This window comes from Mesitornis unicolor, unplaced genomic scaffold (genome assembly GCF_000695765.1).
Source record: "Mesitornis unicolor isolate BGI_N332 unplaced genomic scaffold, ASM69576v1 scaffold48531, whole genome shotgun sequence".
NCBI lineage: Eukaryota > Metazoa > Chordata > Aves > Mesitornithiformes > Mesitornithidae > Mesitornis > Mesitornis unicolor.
In genome coordinates, this window is record NW_010162696.1 from 1 (window position 1) to 19,218 (window position 19,218).

General features: G+C 39.6%; 1 protein-coding gene across 1 annotated transcript in view; it reads right to left on the reverse strand.

The window, feature by feature from the left end:
• Nucleotides 1-11,661: 11,661 nt before the first annotated feature.
• CAPZA2 (capping protein (actin filament) muscle Z-line, alpha 2) overlaps nucleotides 11,662-19,218 on the reverse strand; it is a 15,254-nt gene continuing 7,697 nt past the window's right edge. Inside the window, exons 7-9 of the mRNA XM_010193704.1 lie at nucleotides 16,154-16,225; nucleotides 13,514-13,576; nucleotides 11,662-12,641 (exon numbers count right to left, since the gene is read on the reverse strand). Coding sequence (XP_010192006.1) covers nucleotides 12,501-12,641; nucleotides 13,514-13,576; nucleotides 16,154-16,225 — 276 coding nt within the window. The 3' untranslated portion in view covers nucleotides 11,662-12,500. The remainder of the gene's footprint in view (nucleotides 12,642-13,513; nucleotides 13,577-16,153; nucleotides 16,226-19,218) is intronic.

Consider the following 19,218-nt stretch of genomic DNA (forward strand, 5'->3'; position numbering starts at 1 on the left):
GGGGGGGGGAAGAAAGGGGTAAAAAAAAAAAAAGGCCGTGCAAACCTCCGCTTTTTTCCCACGTCTTTACGATTTTGAACAAGAATTTCAGGCGGTATTTTCACCGTTTTCGCAGGACTTCAAGCCTGAAAAGGGCTCATGTAGGACTTCCTCTTCCAGTTTGCTTGCCTAAGGCTGTTGGTGGGATAACATCACAGCCGTAAAGCTGCAGTTCTGCCCGTGGTGTTTGTGTGCGCAGCGCCCAGCACAGCCCTGAACTCTAAACCCTTGGGAGGTCCTGTATGGCTCGAGAAATAAATGTGTCTCATTAAAATAGTGTCGATAACTCACAGTCATCGAGTCCGAGAGTTGTACTTCTGTGAAATGCATTTTGTCTTCTTCCATGAGTCTCTCGATGAGGTTTTCTTCATAGAACGTGACTGTCAGTAGGATGTGACAAACATTTAGAGGCCAGTTGGCACAACTGATCCCTACTTTTTTGGTGTTATGTGGGTTACGGACATTTAGGTAGGCACGTGCTGTATATTGCAATTTGGTTGTGTCTCTCTCCTGTGTTTCCACAATCCATGTCAAGTGGGATAATACTTCCCAGCATTTTGAGCAGTACTAAAAGAACAAAAAATCCTGGAGAATTTTCCCAGCTGGTCATAGCCACTCTTGTGGATTGTCTGCTCTTCCAGTGAAAAAGTCATCGTGGAGAAAGACATAGTAGCTTTTCCAGAAGGGTTATCCTATCTGAAGACATCAAACCAAAATAAATTTGTAGTTATACTAATCAATACCTTCTCGTTTAGTAGTAAAACTATGAAGATTTAAGATTTTTTTCTTCTGGACTGTGCTATGGGACTTGAAGCTGAACGAGGAAACCTGAAGCTGGCTGTGTCTTGTGCAATCGGAGGTGGCAGGATCTGCTGACCCGGTATCGGAATATTGGTGCAAGAATGACACAAGTTTTTCCCACTAATACATCGCAAAACATTTAAAATTGGAATATACAGTTGGCCTTTAACTACAAAAAGGTCATTTAAAGTTTAATTACATACCAAAGAAAACCACATTTCAATATTTCAGCTTCCTCTTCCAGTTATAAAGGCAAGAAATATTTAACACATAAGTCACATCTGAAAAAAGTCAATATTATTCCATCATGCAGGTTTTTTATAAATCAAAATATAAATCTCATGTTCTCCTACATATTACTAAAAAACGCCAAAACACTAAGCAGATTTTTCATTTATATAAATTTTCCTCTATATATTTTAGCTTTGGTAACATTATTGTCTCTAGTATAGAGCTAACTATGATCGATGCCTTTTCTGTATGACAGAGGTGGTTTATGGGGCTTTTTAACATTTTATAAACAATTTTTCCTTTTGATTCTTTTAGGCTGCCTTTTATTGAAAGGGAAGTGGTCTGTGTTGGTTTCTTCAGCTCTGCTTTCTTTATATCCCCTCTATTACAAGAAAATTAAAACACTGTGAACTGTGCCTACTTAGGCAAAGTTACTGATTTTCTGCCTTTCTTCCTTTAAGCACCACTGTTTCTTCTTCCCCTGGAATTATAGCAGTTATTAATATTTTGCAGTAATTTTATGCATTTCACTCCTGGATCTCCAGTGTTTTTACAGTGAGCATAAGGTATTTAAAAAACAAGTTGCCAACAGAGTCCTGCTCTTCAGGGTCCTGGTAGCACACTCCAGTGGATTTCCCTCTGGGTGCTACAAACAAAAGTTAAATAACAATAATAATAATAACAATAATAATAATTTTAAAAGTCAAGGAAGAAAAACCATGTGTCCAACCCCAAATGTCTGCATAAGGTAAAGAGCAATTACCCATTAGGGTATCTTGACTCGTGACTCGCTTGGTGCACTTATATGAGAACTTTTATTTCTGCTGCCCCTGTTAAAGAAGTACTGAAGCTGACATTCAAGACAAGTTCGCAATTCAGACTCTGTTTAACACAAATCCTCTCTCCTCTTTCACTTCTGTTTGAAAGGAGTGCCAAGTATTAATACAAAGCCTTACAACATGCATTTTACCAGTCAAAAAGAGCAAACTGTGCAGTCCTATGAAGAGACTCGATTTGTTAAGTGTCATCTGGCTCCAGGCACTCACTTGCCAAGTCAGACATAACAGAGCACAGCTGAAGTGATCATTGCACAGAAATCACTTTGAAAAGAGCCTTTAACCTTTCTGCTAACATTATTCACTCGGTTATCTCACTCATTTAAGTGTTTTCTCACAGAACCCCCCAGGTACCCCAGCTGCTACCTCAAAATACCTTGTGAGTGCGAACGCTACTCATTTGCTTGCCATAAACCACATTCAGGGTTCCTAGTTTCTCATCCGACTGTTGATGACTTTGCTAAATGAAATCAGGAAGTTGAAGCGATGACAGTTACTGAACATGGGGTGCAGTGAAGTTATCGCTTTTTTCCAGAAGAAAGAAATGCTCTTCAGCTTGGGTTCTGGCAGGGCAGAGACAATAAACGGAACCGCTATGCAGCAAAAGTCTTGTTTGGTAATTCTGCCCACCTGATCTTCTGGCTCCAGATCCAAAGTAGTGGGGTTTTAAATCTTCTTTTGTTAAACAAAATAAACCTCAAAATATCTTCTGTCTGAACATTTCAGAAATCAGTAACTTTTTCTAGGCCTGTAATGTACAATCCCCGTGGAGCCTGGCTATAAAATAAGATTGCATCAGGTTTCCTGGCAGCCGGGAGATGTCCAGGCACAGTTGTTGAGGACATTCAGAAAGGGCACAACAAGGCCCACATCAGCTCCAGACATCTCTGAGCGCTGGGGAACGCAGTCAGTGAGGTTCAAAGGAGCCAGGCATCCCCTTCACCTTCAGCCAATGTCTGGTTAGTGACTGAGTCCAGCTGCACACTGTTTTGCCTAACATCTTTTAATCTAGATATATATTAAACAACAATATATACACCTATGCATGCACGTGTATATCTACACATGTATCTAGAAATATATGCGCTTATAGTGCATCTATGAAACATCTCAGCTGCGTATTAAACAGTATCAGGGATGGACTGGAGATGGCAGTCTAATCTGAAAACGGTGAGAAACAGCGGGCCAATGTGAGCGAAAGCACTGCAGGAGAGTGCGTGGGGTCCCACACCCAGCACTTTGCAGACATAGCAGAGTCTGAATAAAACAGCTTAAATCCATACAAAAACCTGTTTTCAGCTAAAGCACATGGTCCTTAGTCACAGTCCAGAGAACTGAAAATATCTCAAGGGAAACAAAAGACAAAGACATTTCAAAAGGACATAATTACAGACTTCTGTGCGACCGGGCTGAATTTCTGTTCCCCATCTTAAAAGTGAGATATTACAGTCCTATAGGAATATCCTTCAGCTTAAAGGAAGACTGTAATATTTCAAAATACGCCACCATCACTAAGAAGGAAAAATCAAAGAAGCATTTACATGCCTAGAGCACCACTTGTCAAAAAGCTGCTTTTTCTTTTTTTTGCCTAACAAATTACTTTTGTCCCTAAAAATGCAGTAGGAATTCCCCCGACCATCAGCATATTTAGGCATCAGAGCAGGGCAAAGTGCCCCATCCCAAACACATTTGCTAAAGCACACTGAAATGTTTGGTTGTTTTTTTTTAAATCCACGGAAATGTCCCCCCACAGCACTTCCATATTTTGATGAAGTAGGCAGACACATACATTCATTGAGGCATTTGACGATCCTCTGTAAAAGTCAGGTGGGGGACCAGGACACATCAGTATTTGTGCAGAATGGGACGTGCTTGGGGTTCACAAAGCATCACGCAGGCTGCCAAGTTGGCCCCTGGTCAAAAAGAGCCCTTGGCAATTCGGAGCCTGGCGCCCACAGCCGCCCATGATCTGGGCGCCAGGCTCCGGGGGCGCAACAAGGCTGAGGGACAAACGGAGAGGCAGGGACAGATGGCGAAAAGCCTGGAGCGGAACGCTGGTCTCTCCCTCCCCTCTTTAAGTTGAGGAAAAGGACAAGAGCTCAGCTCCCCACATCATGCAGCTCCCTGGACTGAAGCCAAACGTTAAATCTGCTTTTTAAATTTTATTTATTTTTTTTTAAACTGAGATGCATTTGTGGGTGCAGGAGATGGAGAAGACATTGAATTTCCTCGCTGTTTGCTATCTTATCTTTTTTTCTTAAGAAAGATGATATTAAGAGAGGGTTCTAATTCACTGAACATTGATGCTATATTTAATAAACAAACCTTTTTAAGAAGGAAAATGTCACAAATCCTCTCCTCTGAAACCCACAATTAGTGCAGTTTATTTTTCCCCTATAATTTGTCAATGCAGCATCTTCACCAGCTACGTATCAGTAGAAACACAGGAATCCAATGGCAGTTAATTTTACTTAATCGCCAGAAATCGAGGTGAAGGAACTCGAGCAGTCCCGGTGCTGGGTCACGCACAGGCAGTTATTGCTGCTGGAAGCTGGCAGCCACTGCAGAGGAGAAGAGCAGCTCTGACAGCAGCGGGCTGGGATGGAGAAGCAGCAGCACATCCTCTGCCGTGGCAGCAGGTAGCGTCCACGTGATACACTGGATTTCCTTGTGTCGCAGCTAGACTTGGCTCCTGTAAACTGCAAAATCAGTACCAAAATATCCTTTTGCCTTTGCCTGATGCAGTTCTTTCCTCCTTGGCCTGTGTGTCTTGCCTCTTCACATCACTGCTGAGAAAACCTCTCTCTGCAGACTGTGGAGCCCTTATCTTCTTTCCCTCTCCACAGCTTAAGGCCTACATGATCTCTTGTCCTTAAATTTGGGCTACAGAACAATTGTCTTATTTACATGTTGCCTTCATCGTCCTCAATTTCCTCCTCTGCTCCTCAGTCTCTTTTGCCTGATCTATGTTCTCACTGGTTCATGGCATCACCTCTTCTGCACCCAGCGGTGATTCTTCACATCCAAATTCCTTTCTCACAGCATCCTTTCAGTCAGTCCAGCCCACTTCCCCTTTTAGTAATGATGCAGTCACTATCCCAAATTATGTTTACCTCGCTACATTTAGGTTACAATATTGTGAAAAAAGGAGTAACATATTTTGCTGATGTGTAGAAAGAAAATGCACCAAATGGTCTCTGCCTAAACAGAAAGCCTCTGTTAACAGGAAAGAGAGCCCTGAAAAGGAAAAACCACGGACAGCCACAGTGGCCTGGCTGCAAAAGCAACATTTCAGAGTAAGCCTGGCCTAACACTTTAACCCACTCTATAAAGGCTCATGAAGCAGCAGAATAACCCCATGGGCAGTGTTTCACACTTCTGACGTGGCCGAGGAATGCAGCCCTTGTCTATAAACATTTCCCATTAGAAATGTTCGTTAGCAGGAGCTGGCAGACCCTGCAGCCTGTCTCAGCCCCTGTGTGGGCAGGTGAAGGGCCCAGGAAAGAGAGAGTTAAAGCTTAGTGCTGGTACAGACACCTGGGTTACCCAACGTCCTAAAATAAAGTTCAGTGTTAACTGTTGGTGCCAACCTCCAACCTTGCATTAAAGCAGGAGGCTCACGTTTGTTACCTGAACCATATTTCAATAAGAAATTTCATTGATTTCACAGCAGGCTTTCCTTCCCCTCTTAATACCGATCTGAAGGGTTTATTAATATTAATCTGAATAGTTCATATATCTTTTCATTAATCAAATAGGTTGTGTGCTCTTTAGCCAAACTCACACCTAGGTTGAATTCTACATTATAGATATGCTTTTATAGAACATTTTTATATTTCAGCCTCCTTCTGATTGTGAAGAATGCAGAAGAGTAATACGATGGAGTCCCATCCATCTGAGATTATTTTCCTTCTCACACCTGCTGGTGTTGGTAAGCCCAAAGTGACCTTCCCTGGCATCAGTTACTGCTAGCTTATGTCCCACTTACTATCTATCATCCTACAGCTCCAAATTTACTGCACAGCTGAGTGTAATTGGGCAGCCATAGCCGAGACTGGTACACACACAGGGGCAAGGTGGGTGCCTGCAGCCCCAGGAAACACCGCACATACCCCACCAATCTGTTCACAACAAGGTGTGCTTGTCGATACCTGCACTCCCATTATTCAGGACGCATCCCCAGCCCCGTTTACTATTATTGAAATCTCACTGTAGATATGGTATTATTAATTTCCTGATGGCTTCTTTCATGATGGCCTGCCACTGCATCACCAAGTATTTCATAGACTTCATATGGACTTTTCCCATAATCTCTTTTGCAAACAGAAAGTGGTGATGGAGAAGGAAGGTGGCTGGGAGAGGGCAGCAAGGTCAGGGCAGCAGGCTCAGGTCTGGCACCAAAACACTTTGCCATGGCTCTGAATACATAAATGTAGCATAGAAGTACTTACACCAGAGCTTTATACAGAGTGAGAGGAGAGCTGGGGTGCTGCTGGCTCCTTCCTCTCAGGTTCCTTCTCCTTTCCAAACAATGATCACACAGGGGCAGCTTGCACTGATGCAGTAACATCAGGCACACGTACCTATCAGTGGTTGGTTGTTCTTCTGCCCTTTATTCAGCATGGGCTTTAAAATTATATCAGAAATCTTGTAATTGGTGATGAAGACAATGCTAGAGAATATTTTAGCATTCACAGCCAGATGCTAGCAAAAGGAAATCCAAGTACTGTGTTAGTATCGTGATAGCCTGCAACATCACCATGACTAAAATGAACAATATGCAGAGAAAAACAATCTGCTTCTCCAGAAGAGAAACCAAAAAGCAGGATGTAGAGAAATGATTTAAAGTACTCAGTTTCATGTAGAAATTAAGAGTTGCTGGATTCAGTCTGTAGCCCAAAAGCTAGAGTCTGGAGATGTTTGTCAAATACATAAAACATACTGCAATGAAAATGGGAACAGGCTGGTGTGTATGCCCACAGCTAACATGGAAAGAGATTAAAATCCAGCAAGGAAGATGTAACTTTTCCTAATATCTACCTTAACACTAATAACTCCAAAGCCCTACAAGAACTTGGAGAGGAAGGATAATCTTTAACTATTTCTTTCAGAGCAGACAAGACTCTGTCCTGCCACGTGTGGTTGAGAAGCAGCCAATCCTGCCACACCATGGAATAAAAAACAAGATGAGCTTTTGCTTCCCATTCAAGGCTTTCAAGATTTCTAACCTCATTATTGTACAGGAATCTTCAAGTATCTGAACTCTGGAGTCTCTGACCACAACGGGTTTTTGGCCAATCATGTTTTTGCTACCTCATGTTCCCGTTTTTACAATGAAATGAAAGACTTGCAAAACTTACCAGTTTTACAGCATCTGAAAGCTGGTTTAACAACGCAGCATCACGTAAAACCAAAGACGGAAGCAGATTTTTCTTCCTACTACTTAGCTTAAAACTGCTAATAACTCTTAAAACCTCAGATTTCTACTCCAGTTGCCTGTGCAGATATTAACCTTAAGTGCCACAGCAAAGTTGAAAATGTGTTAAAAAAATCTGTTCATTTTTTGAATATTGATTTATTCTGTAATTAACTTACTCCTTTTCTAAGCCTCCTTTCTCTATTTCCAAATTATGTGTAAGGTATTGCTGCACGGTTAGACCAACAGATGAGAAACAGGTGCCAGGTCACTACCAGAAGGGCACAGGGGCATTTGGGGCAGCAGTTTAGCCTGTGCTGGGACAGGGAGAACAGCTCGAGCCGTCCCTGAAGCACGGCACTGCCATTGCACAGCACAGGTGGAGGAACAGCACACGTGAGCCCAGACAGACAGACAGCAGAGGCTGTAGCTCACAGGCACTGGTGCACCCACGACTTCTGGTGTGAGTGCTCCACCAGCCTCCATCAGACCACTCCTGGGGTCCAACTTAAATTTAACTGAACCTTTCCTCAGAGCTGCAGCATCAGGCTCCCACTCCAGGCTGAACAGGGCACTTGGTTGAGGAAATGCATGGCACCTTTCTTCCTTCAGGAAACTCATAATAGATCACATTCTTGTACCTCTTACAATCTTGCTGATGCATCATGTGCTGTATCTGGATGTACTTGGGAAGGGGCAGCATGACAGCATCCCAAACCCCAGGACTGATATTTGGGCCCCTTGCTGCATGATTTGCCATTCTGGCACCTGAACAGCACAGAAAGAATTTGCTCCAGGGAGACCGAGCCCCTTCTTTACCTCACGGGACCTAAACTCTCTTCTGTACATCTGAGGAAAGCAGCCTGGGTTCCGAGTGTACCACGAGAAGCACCCTTTGCCTCAGCATGCTGTTGCACTGCGGTTGGCAATCTCTCAGAGGACGTTTTTTCTTGCTAGGAAAGGTTGTGAGCATGTTTTTCTGACCCCTCCCTTGCAGCGCTGCCTGCCTTGCATCCATAGCGTTGTGCCGAAGCTGTAGCTCAGTCTTCTACATCTTCATTCCCAAGTAATTTCTGAAATAATCTTAAGGGGTAACTCACAGTTTGAGTTGCACACTGGGAAACTTCCTATTAAAGAAAATTCTCTCAATTCTTTCACTGATGCCCACAGTATACACTTGGCACTGAACAGTATTAAGCATATTTCAATACAAAACTAAAATAACTTTTTACTGGGAGTCATTATTATCATGGGTGGTGCCCCCCAAACCAGCCAACCAAATAGTACTCTAGCAGGCACCTTCACAACCCTGTAAGCTGGAAGTTGTTCCAGATCTGGTTACTTCAAGCTACTGAGGCAAAAGTCCCTACACAATTCTCTTGACTCAAGAGGAAAAACCCAAGAGATTTGTCCCTGCCCAGCTTTATTCATTTGCAAGGAAAAGATGCACAGAAAAGTCTAAACGCATTTACAGAATATATCCTTTCAGGCAATGATCCTCTCTTGCGATGAGCACGTGGATAATATCATGCTGAGCAGTATCTGTTACAGGTAAGTCAATCGCAGTAGCAGAGGAAAATATTGATAATAAGAAAACCTACCAAGTATTAAGCAAGGCATTCATTTTCGCACTAGAAATAACATACATATTCCCAGTTTCCTTCCTTTAGCTGTGGGCAGGAAAAAAAGCACTTTTGTTTAAATCTGATGCAAATTTTCCCCTTTTAAAAAAAAAGATTCCGAGTTGACACTGTCACACACAAATTGAGACTTCAAGGCTATGAACAAAGTAAGTTTAATCTAGACCTGGTTTACAGTTGCACCAGAGGAACAGCCTTTCCAGTAAACGAATGCGGCAGAAGCTATGTCCGTGTCAGCAAATAATTAATGGTACGACAGGAGTGAACCCACAGAACCAAAGGGTTGATGTTCACCCTCTATACCACAGTACAGAGTCTGGAAAATTGGGGGCCAGGTACAGTCTGACCCTCCAGACATCCTCAATGCAGGGGTGGTGTCAGGCTGCCTGATGGAAACCACTATGGACTCAGGTCACCAGTAGGAGCCAGAGGGCCTTTGGGGCACACCCAGAGCACAGGTCCCAGTTCAGATTTCTTCCAAATGAAGTGAACTCAAGAGTGCCAAAACTGTTCTGTCAGCCAAACCAGTAGGTGGCAAGTGGGGATGAGAGAAGGGCTTACTCCTAAACTGCACAAACATGAGTGCCATGAATGCCAGGGGAGTCATCCTCTTAAGAGAACACCTCGGTTAGGGTGTTGTCTCATACAGTATTTTCAACCATGAGCATTTACTGATGAGCTGCATTGCAGTGTTACCAACTGACCCATTCGGTAGGATTGCTTTCAGCAGGTAGAGCAGAAGCAGCAGTAGTGATATAACCAAAACTACAATGATTTTCAAGTTTCATTCTTCCTGCAGACACACATACAAAAAAGGGGCTGCTTAAGAGAACTTGAAAGCAGAAGTGTCATGGTCTGAAAGAGCAACTGCTTACTTGCATATGTTAAAAATTCCTTCGTGTAAAGGGGCACTACAAGGCGTAAGATGTAATACACTTCATAACCACAAGCATTTTACAAGTCCATATTACAAGCCATAACATCTAATACATCAACATTCCACAATACAAAGCTTGTCTTCATGTTTAAAAATAGAATATAGGCAAATAGTAAATCACATTAAGACAATTGCTACAGCAACATTTCTCAGAGGAAGTTTTTTACCTACACAAAATACCCTAAAGCCTACCAAGCAAGCCCTAAAGTTCTCCAATTTAAAAGGGGTAGGGGCGAAAACAAAAGAAGTGCAATTAATATCCAAAATTTTAAGAGGATTCAGGAACTCTGAATGTGGCACATGCCTCAGCTGATATTCAAGTCAGCTTCACCTGGGGAGTCATTACCCCTCAATGTGATACAGCACACCACTTTGAGAAAGTAACAGAATAGTTGATTTACTTATAAATTGCTTTATTGAAGCTATAACTTAAAAAAATTGATGTTCAGGGTGTAAAATCATCTCACAGACTAAAATTAACACAACAGGAAAGAATATAAGCAACATAAATCTACTTATGTCACCCTGCTGGTAGAACTGAACCTGTAGGATGCTGCTCTTTGAAGATAAGGAATTAAGACTGCCACAGGACTGAATAAACAGAGAAGGAAACACAGTAATAAGAGTACTTCACAGTAAAATACCTCTTTATTAGGAATATATTTAAAACTAGCTTTTTATTTCAGGTAAGAAAAATAGCATTCTGACTTTTAGCCAGTGCTGATTCCGGTCATATGAAATATTCTAACAGCTAGAAAAGTTATTTGCACCGTTGTTGCCCATTAACAGTTCTCCTCACTATCCATTCATTGTCTCTTGTTTTCAGTTTGTTCTAAAATTTGTTGAAGAAATTCTTCAAACAAGATTTGTGTTAAGATCTTGGTTAAGACTGACAGACTGACATGACAGTGACTCAGCATCTGCCATTAGCTCACACAGAGCTGTTATAAACCTGCTGAAGAACAACATGGCTCAAGAGCTGATCTGCAGAGACAGTTCAGAGGGCAACTCTCCAGGAAGACTGTGGAAGAACAAATCTCACCTCTACAATACAGTTTAGCACTGCAAAGTAGCAGCTATTTCAAGAACTTCAGTGAATTCTCTAAGAGAGCACTGAAGAACAGAGCATGAGGGTATTGCTATTACAATTCAAACTACTTTGTGTGCACATTGTAATACTCAGTACAAGTCTAGACTCTTGCTATGCTGTAAGTTAACTATTCAAGGTAAATAACTGGATCATGCTGTAAACAAAGACAGAAAACCTTTGCGTAAGCTTTACTGGTTTAGGAGTGTGCATAAATACCTGCCTTCTAAAAATAAAAGTTTAGTTTTCCATCGCAAACATACAGTTAGGCAGCGTATTTTAAAACAGGTTTTCATCCAATTAAAAATGAAATCTATGCATTTCACAAGTGTTACACAGCATTTGTAATGAAGTCTTTTTTTAGATACCTGATGTCCATTTTCAATACAAATTGTATCCAAAAGGGAAAGTATTCTCCAGACAAATGTGTTATTTTTGGTCTCGCACTTTCTTCTATCCTCATAAGCCAATATGAAGCAAAGAGAGACCTGTTTTAAGTAGACTTCCATACGTAGATGTTTCTTAATGCAGATGCAAGCAATGGATTCTAACATTACAACAATCTCCAAATACACCAAGAACAGCTAATAGGCCACTGGCGTTTTAAGCGGTATTTAAAAAATATATAGAAACACCAAAACCAGGCTATATCAGGAAGCAATCTGATACTCAAATAAATAGAAAATTTGCATTTTAATGTCACATTGAATTTTAGTACATTTCAATCCAAGAAAAAAATAAACTGACATAGTAATGAGTACAGGATTATATATATTACAATATGCCTTGTTATAATACATTTGTGGCTTTATGATAAAAAAACCTCAAGGGCAGATGGAGTTTGAGCTCATTTAAGTAATCGTCAGGAACAAAGCATTAAATGCATTTCTGAAGTAAGTATTTTTATTTAATTTCAAAATCTTAAAACAGCATTAGACCTTGGCCTTGCCTTTTTAAAAACAATTTAGTTACCACGGAGCTAGCTAAATAAGTATTCTGGAAGGACTAAATGATATAGAAAATGTTTTTCCCAATTTTACATACAATGAAAGGATAGGTGATTTCAAAAACAGCACCTATGGCTAACTCCATGTTGACCTTGACCCAGAAATGCACATTACTGATCTCAACAAGGAATCCAGCAAATGTTGGAAGTTGTCCATTTCACATGAAAGCAAGAGAAAGGGTTATCATATGCAAAAATATTTTTCAAACTGTTCTCAATGTGTAATTGAAAACTAAACACATGGTCTCTTCATCATAAAAAAATAAAGGGAGAACAGAAACTCTAAAGGAATATATTCAGCTATACTGAAGTTGCAACCCTCTGAAAGGAAAGAAGGAAAAAAAAAGTCAATTAGCTAAGCTTTGTGCTCTAACCAAACTACTTACAGTGATTTTCAATGGCAAAAGCCCATGCTGACTGGGTGATTTGACAGTTCCAAATACTTTTTGTAACAATTTTTATTTGTATACAAGGACACTAAAATGATCCAGTCATGCAACGTTCACTTTAAGCATTCTGCATCTCCTTCCCAATCTTATAGCTAAGGATCTTGTTCCAGTCAATCTTGGTGCGGGTAACTGGCAACTGTCGACGTAAGGCCTTGAAAGTAGTGTCCGACATAGTCTGGTAATTCTCACTAATGGCAGTCTGTTAAACATAGTCATACAAAAAAGAGACACATGAAGAACAGAACTAGGATGTTATATATATATATATGTTAAATGTGTAGTCTATTACCTCTTAAACAGGCTCACTAAAAGTATGCTACATTATAATATTATTTTAGGAAGGAAGAAAGGATGTTAGATCTAGATTGAAACTACGTGAAGAAAATCAGAGAGACAGATGCAATAAACCTGGCTGTAGCCAAGGCATTTCAGCAAACCAGAGTGTGGCCAATCAGCAGCACGAATACAGTGCTGATCAGAATTAGCTCAGTAAGTTCAGGCGCCATGAGGATGGTGGAGTCAGTCCACAACATCATATGAACTTCATGCATATAAAACACAGTCAATTTCTATTAAAGAGCAATTTTTAAAAAACCGACAGAACATTGTGTCTGAAACTTACCTTATGTTTAAGACCTAAATGAACATGAATCCACTTCTACAGAGGATATCTAGAACAGTTGCACTTTTCTAACTTTAAAACGACTAATTGAAATGGATAATGCTTACAATCCTATTTAGCAAAGCTAACAGAGTAGTCTCTGAACAGAATCTGTACAAAATTCCACTTCAGGAATGCACTAATACTGAAAGAGTTCAGAATTGCAGATACTTGATCACACTTGGGACTTTTCTAATTACTTCTCATGTAACATTAAGCAGGTGAGTCCAATCACCAGAAGGTATGGAAAGGGAGGATACAGTTAATAGCAGCACATAATCTATTTATATTTGTATAGAACTGCGTTATCTTAATACCAAAAGCTTGGTAATTCTAGAATACTAGCTTTGGTTGAGAATATGGTAGCATTATACATAGGAGTAAGGATGTAGTGCGTGTTTCCAGCATACCTGATACTCGTTTTCTGCAGCCTCTACAATTTTTATAAATTCCTTCGCTGTCTGGGCTTCATTCTAGAAAAAGAGCATTTGAATTAGGTCTGATGCACAGCTTGTTTCCAAGATCAGTTTGATTATGTTTTTTCATAGATTCATGAGATGTCAGATAGACTCCAGGAGAACACATGACCATGTAGTGGCTAAACAAAAACTGAACAAAACATTCATCCAAAAGGCATATGCATCATCATCATCATATTATTATTATTATTACATAATAATAATAATTTAAATATAAAGACAGTCCAGCTGCAACAACCATAAAGATTACCATGGAGCTCATTAAAAGACTTTGATTTAAAGTTCTATGGTATGATAAAAGCATATATGAAACACAACAGCATTTGGATATATGACAGTGCACACATACAAGTCTCTAAAAACATGCAAAGTATGGATATTAACACTATCAATGTTAAATTTCCAGTACAAATTCAAGAAAACTTAAAAAACACCAGCTAAACCAGAAGTATGCAGAATATAATCAAAAAGTGAAAACAAATCTGTTCACCTATAAACATTCTGAATCTTGAGACTAAGATAAGGCAAACACTAGACTTTATAGACCTGATTCTTTTAAAAACTTCCTCAAGTACATCTTGCAAAAATGAGGCTGCAACACACAACAACGTCCAAATTCCACCATGACTGATAAACAGTCTCGTGGCTTTGGGCCTCATCCTCAAGTATGCAAGTGTGCTCTTGCTTCAAAAATTAAAAACGTGACCCATTACTCAATCTGGAGACAAATCAGCTGAAGGGCTTGAAGAAGTCTCAAGAAGAAAGTGAGGGCTCATGAAATTGAAAACTTCCAACTTGGTAGTGGAAACATTCCCAAGGGTGCTTTTGCAGAAGCTGTTGAAAGATAGGAGTGCTCTTGTACCACTTGATCCCTCGTTCCTACAAAGGCAAAGACTGAGAAGAAAGCTGTGGCAGCTTCCACTACAACTGGTTCAAAGTTTCAATCAAAGTGCTCCTGGTCACTACAGCAAAGAGAGGAAGGAGGAGGCAGAGACCACATAGAATAAATGAAAAGGTTTTGACTTTCAGTGGACTGAGACAATGATTTCAAAGGTTCTGCTAATGAGAGGAAGAATTCAGTGGTATGAGGTCTTATTTAGCTCAGGGAGAAATTAGGAATGAGAATGTAACCTTAAATAAAATGATTCATAGTTCTAGCAACGAAAGAACTCTTCAGTAATTTCATTTCAGTTGTGTCCACTGATGGTACAAAATTGTTTCTCTGCAAAACAACAAAAAAAGGAGTTGTTTGGGCTCCTTTTAATCTACCTGCCACTTCTGTATAAAATAAGAACCTGTACAGCCTCTGCCCTCTATGAAGCCCAAAGACAAGGCTAAAACTGGTAAGCAGCAACATGCTTGCTTTTGCTGTAGCAGGAGTTAGGACAGTTATGTAAAAGCTGTTTTTCTGCTCATTGGTCTGTTGTTAGTTTACTAAATTGCAGAACAGAATTAAGTTTCTTCCCAGTGGAAACTGAAGCAAAAGCTACTGAAAGGAGCAACTCTTAGCTGAATAAAGACTAAACAGATCCTTCGCTTAAGGGCTCAAACGTAATTTTATATCTACAGCTTCAGAAGCCTTATCAGTTGGCACCACACTCCTCCATTCTTTATGGTGCCACTGCAACCGAAAGGTCAACAAGCCTTGCTTTATATTAAAAAACAATGTTCTTTACTGATGAACCCAGCTTGTGAGCCCAATTGGTCACCACTAGTTATTATCATTAAAGTACTTCTACTGTTCACTTTTACAATTTCCCTTTGCCACTTTAACCACCCTGCATTAAGTTTTATTAAGGAACACTCCAAAAGAAAATCACACAGTTTATAAACACAATCTCCAGTGGGCAAGAGCAGCATTATTTCAAAAGTAGCAGTTGTTCACGTTGCAACATTACCAACTCTTAAAGGATGCATCTAGTACCTTTTCCAAACAATTTTTATTTCCACTGTCTGCTCCTCATTACTACAATGATCCATTTGGAAAGAAGTTGAATAAGATCATGCTTTAAATATAAAGCGTGTTATGCTTCTCAAACCAAAGCATCTCTGAAAGGGCTTTTTGTACAGAAAAGCAAGAGGCTGACAGCCCCAGTTACAGACAGGGAGGAGATGAAGGATGAATACCCACCACTGCTTCTTAACTGGCAGCATTTGTGGGTCTTCTCCCAGAGAGCAAAGGGGGCAATCTTCTAAAGACTGTATTACTTAAGTGGGTTATTGTAACTCAAACCTCCTTCATACTCAAAAATTAATTCTATAGGTCACTCTGCAGACCAAAGTTTAAATACAACAACAGTGTGGAAAGACTGACAGCATGTTAATTAAAAAGATTTTAAATTGATTTAGCTTATATAAGCCACATGCAAACATCCATTAACTTTTTTTTAAAACAGTAACTACATTTTAGATAAAAATAGTAAGTATTACAGAGAAAGCATTTTTAAATTAGAACATTAATTCCCATTCACACAGAAGCACAAACTAGCCTCCAAACCTCTGAGGTTTTTAATATTTTTAAATTAAAAAGTCACTTCAATCTACACAATAAGGTCTTTAAAGTTCACTTACAGACACTGTTAGAGAATCTTGTATGTCTTTATGGCTCACTAGCTGAACATTACCATCTTCATAATAGTGAACCTACAGAAAATAAACAAAACTTCATATTAAATGTTACAGACCAATAACATAGAGGAAAATCAAAGTACTGTATTTATCATAATAAAAAACCTGTAAGTGTTACAGAACAACAAAAACAAATAGGAAAAAAAATGTTGTAGAACTGAAACATTTTTGAGGGGGAATAGTAAAGAAGCTGCTCTGGAAACATTTCTGTATTGGTGCACCTTAAGCAGTATTTCATGCAAATAAGTTCAGAAACACAATCACTTAGGTTGGAAAAGACCTTTGATACCAAGTCCAACCATTTACCTAACACTGCCAAGTCCACCACTAAACCAAGGTTTTTATTAACACCATGGAGACAACGACATACCATTTATGTGACCTTACTAGAAATTCTTGAAATGGTAAAGATATTCTCATTTTAAATGTAGTTTTGGCAAGGCTTCAGGATGCTGTGAAGTTCTTTGCTTCACTCAAACTGTTCTTGATCTGCCTGCTTTTGATATTTTCTTCTATTAAATATGGCTCATAACGAAAGCTGGTATTTATCTAGACAAAGGAGCTCTTTGGGACAAAGTTTGCCAAGGTTAGCACAATGATAGCACAGCAGTATAAACTCTATTTACACCTGAAATGTTCACAGAACAGCTTCCTTGATTATTTTGCAGGAGGAGGAGACCAGTAAAACTCTACCCAAGCTAACTTTAGTACTTTTAAATTCAGTTAGGAAGGATCTGAAAATATCCTGTTTCAGTGCAACTGTTTGAAAACTTAAAAATTAGGAAGGATATATAATTACATGTAATCATTCACAGCTCACTGACATTTGAACACGTATCTTTAAAGATTTTTTAATAGTTTTGATAAAGTCAACATAGTCAATGTAGCTGATGTTATGACGAACTGAAGGATTTGTGTCCTGCCTGTTAAGCAATGTAGCATTTTAATGTGGAGAGTAATGCACAATACTATAATTTCAGGTACATTATGATCATGGTGTGTGCAAGAGACTCTCAATTTTACAAACAATAGAGAAAACATGACACAGAGAAAGACAGCTGTAATACGTAAAAAAAGAAAATCATCCTATATTTGCTATGATTCCTCTTACATTATTATTTTGCTTATTGTGAAATACTTATTTTTTTACAAAAGGCATCATCCTAACTGTAAAATAAGCTTATTTTCAAATCAAACATTACTGGGTGAAACTTCTGCCAACCTTTTTCAATCCAGTTCCTGTAAGATGAGAAGTGCTTACTCGGTGCAAAATTTTGAGACCTCCACTGAAACAGCAGAGCCCAGAGAAGTGCAAATCCCTCCCTTCTCTGTCACAATCCCCTGCAGAGGGCCCAAACCTCCCCTGTGCTGAGGCCAACATCTTCTCTCTCTTACTAAGTCAAACTCTTGACAAACACCCAGGCCTAGAAACTTCACTGGGATGAAAAGCCAAATCTAATTCTGGGATGTGTTTTATCTTATACAAAACAGGAGAAGTAACTGTTCTGTATTATACCTCACTCCTGACAGCCTTCTAGAATTTTAGGTCTGGGTTCAGAAGACTACAAGAAGGCTGATGTTTATGAACAGAACCTCTTGGAGAGGTTAACTAAGAAGGTATGAGAATAACAAATTATCTAAGAGATAAAATTAGTAACCAGTACACTTATCAGTTGTCTTCCATGCACAGTTGGAGCATGTCAAGCACCACAGGGTCTTAGTTTTAGTAAAAGACTCTGTTGCTGCAGTTTTCCCCTTACAAAGAATTAAAAGAAAATTTAAAAATGGAAGATACTAAGATAGTTGAGAATCTCTTACATTAGAATTTATTAATAGGATGACAAAAAGAAGAAGAAATTGTGCAAGTGACCTTAAAAATACTGAAGACACCAGAAGACAGCAGGTGATGCTGGAATTTTCCCCAACACATTCATAAAAGTTCTTATCAGAAAAAGGGCAATGGCCATATCGCTATCATAAAGATTCTTCAAATTACACTGAAATTTCAGCACTCTGAAATTTCACTAATTTTGTAGTGAGTTAATATGCTAACAGATTATTTTTCTCCTTAAATAAAAATAAAAATCACTTATGTTTGTTTGTTTGTGGAGGGAAAGGGGAAGCACTCCCAACATACACTGTGGAAATTGCATACCATTTCTAAAAAACTGAAACTGAGCTCCTTGGTGAAACAAGTAGTTCCTGTACAAGCAAAAAAAGCAGAACTTCTCATCACTCCTCAAAACACAGACTTTAATGAATGTAAATAATGCCTTGATTGACTTTATGAAATAGTAGTAAGAGAAAAAATCGTCTGGTGCCCAAACTGAGATGTAGACTAAAACCTCAGTAAATTCCCTGTTGAGGCTATTTTCAAGGCTACCAGCCTAACCTTTCCCAGAATTAGGTAGACACCTGCCTGCTTGTTCTGGAAAGTCTCCTAAGGCATTTAAGCAAAAGTGCATGCTGTGGAGAAAATGCCTGTTCCGCTGCAAGCTGGACTTAAGTGACAGTTTACTCAGATTCTCCTGAAGCCTTGAGAAGCCTAGGAGTTACTTGGGGTGACAACATAATAATGGCTACCACATTTTGACTATCATTCTAGATGTTCTAGAATGTGTCTCAGGATGGGAAATCAGATTCAGTTGGATTTGAACACAGCTACCACATCCTAAAATAACACCCTAGCCTCTGGCTATGGCTAGAAAAACATCCCATTGCATCTTCCTTCTGCAGTGAAGTCACTAAACAGTAAGGAAGTGCAAAACTCATGGAGGGGGCACAAAAAGAGCAAGAAAAGGGAACCTGAATCTGTGTCTTGTAAAAATATAATAAATTCCTACACTGAAATTAGACTGCACTAAGATTCCAGTCCCTAATCCCAGAACTGTTTTAATAAACTCCTGCAAAATATGTATACACATTCCAGGGAACCAATCCAGGAAGCCAAGTCCTGCTGCCTACCACATGACAGGGACTTCCTTTGGTCTCAAAATTTCTGCATTCCT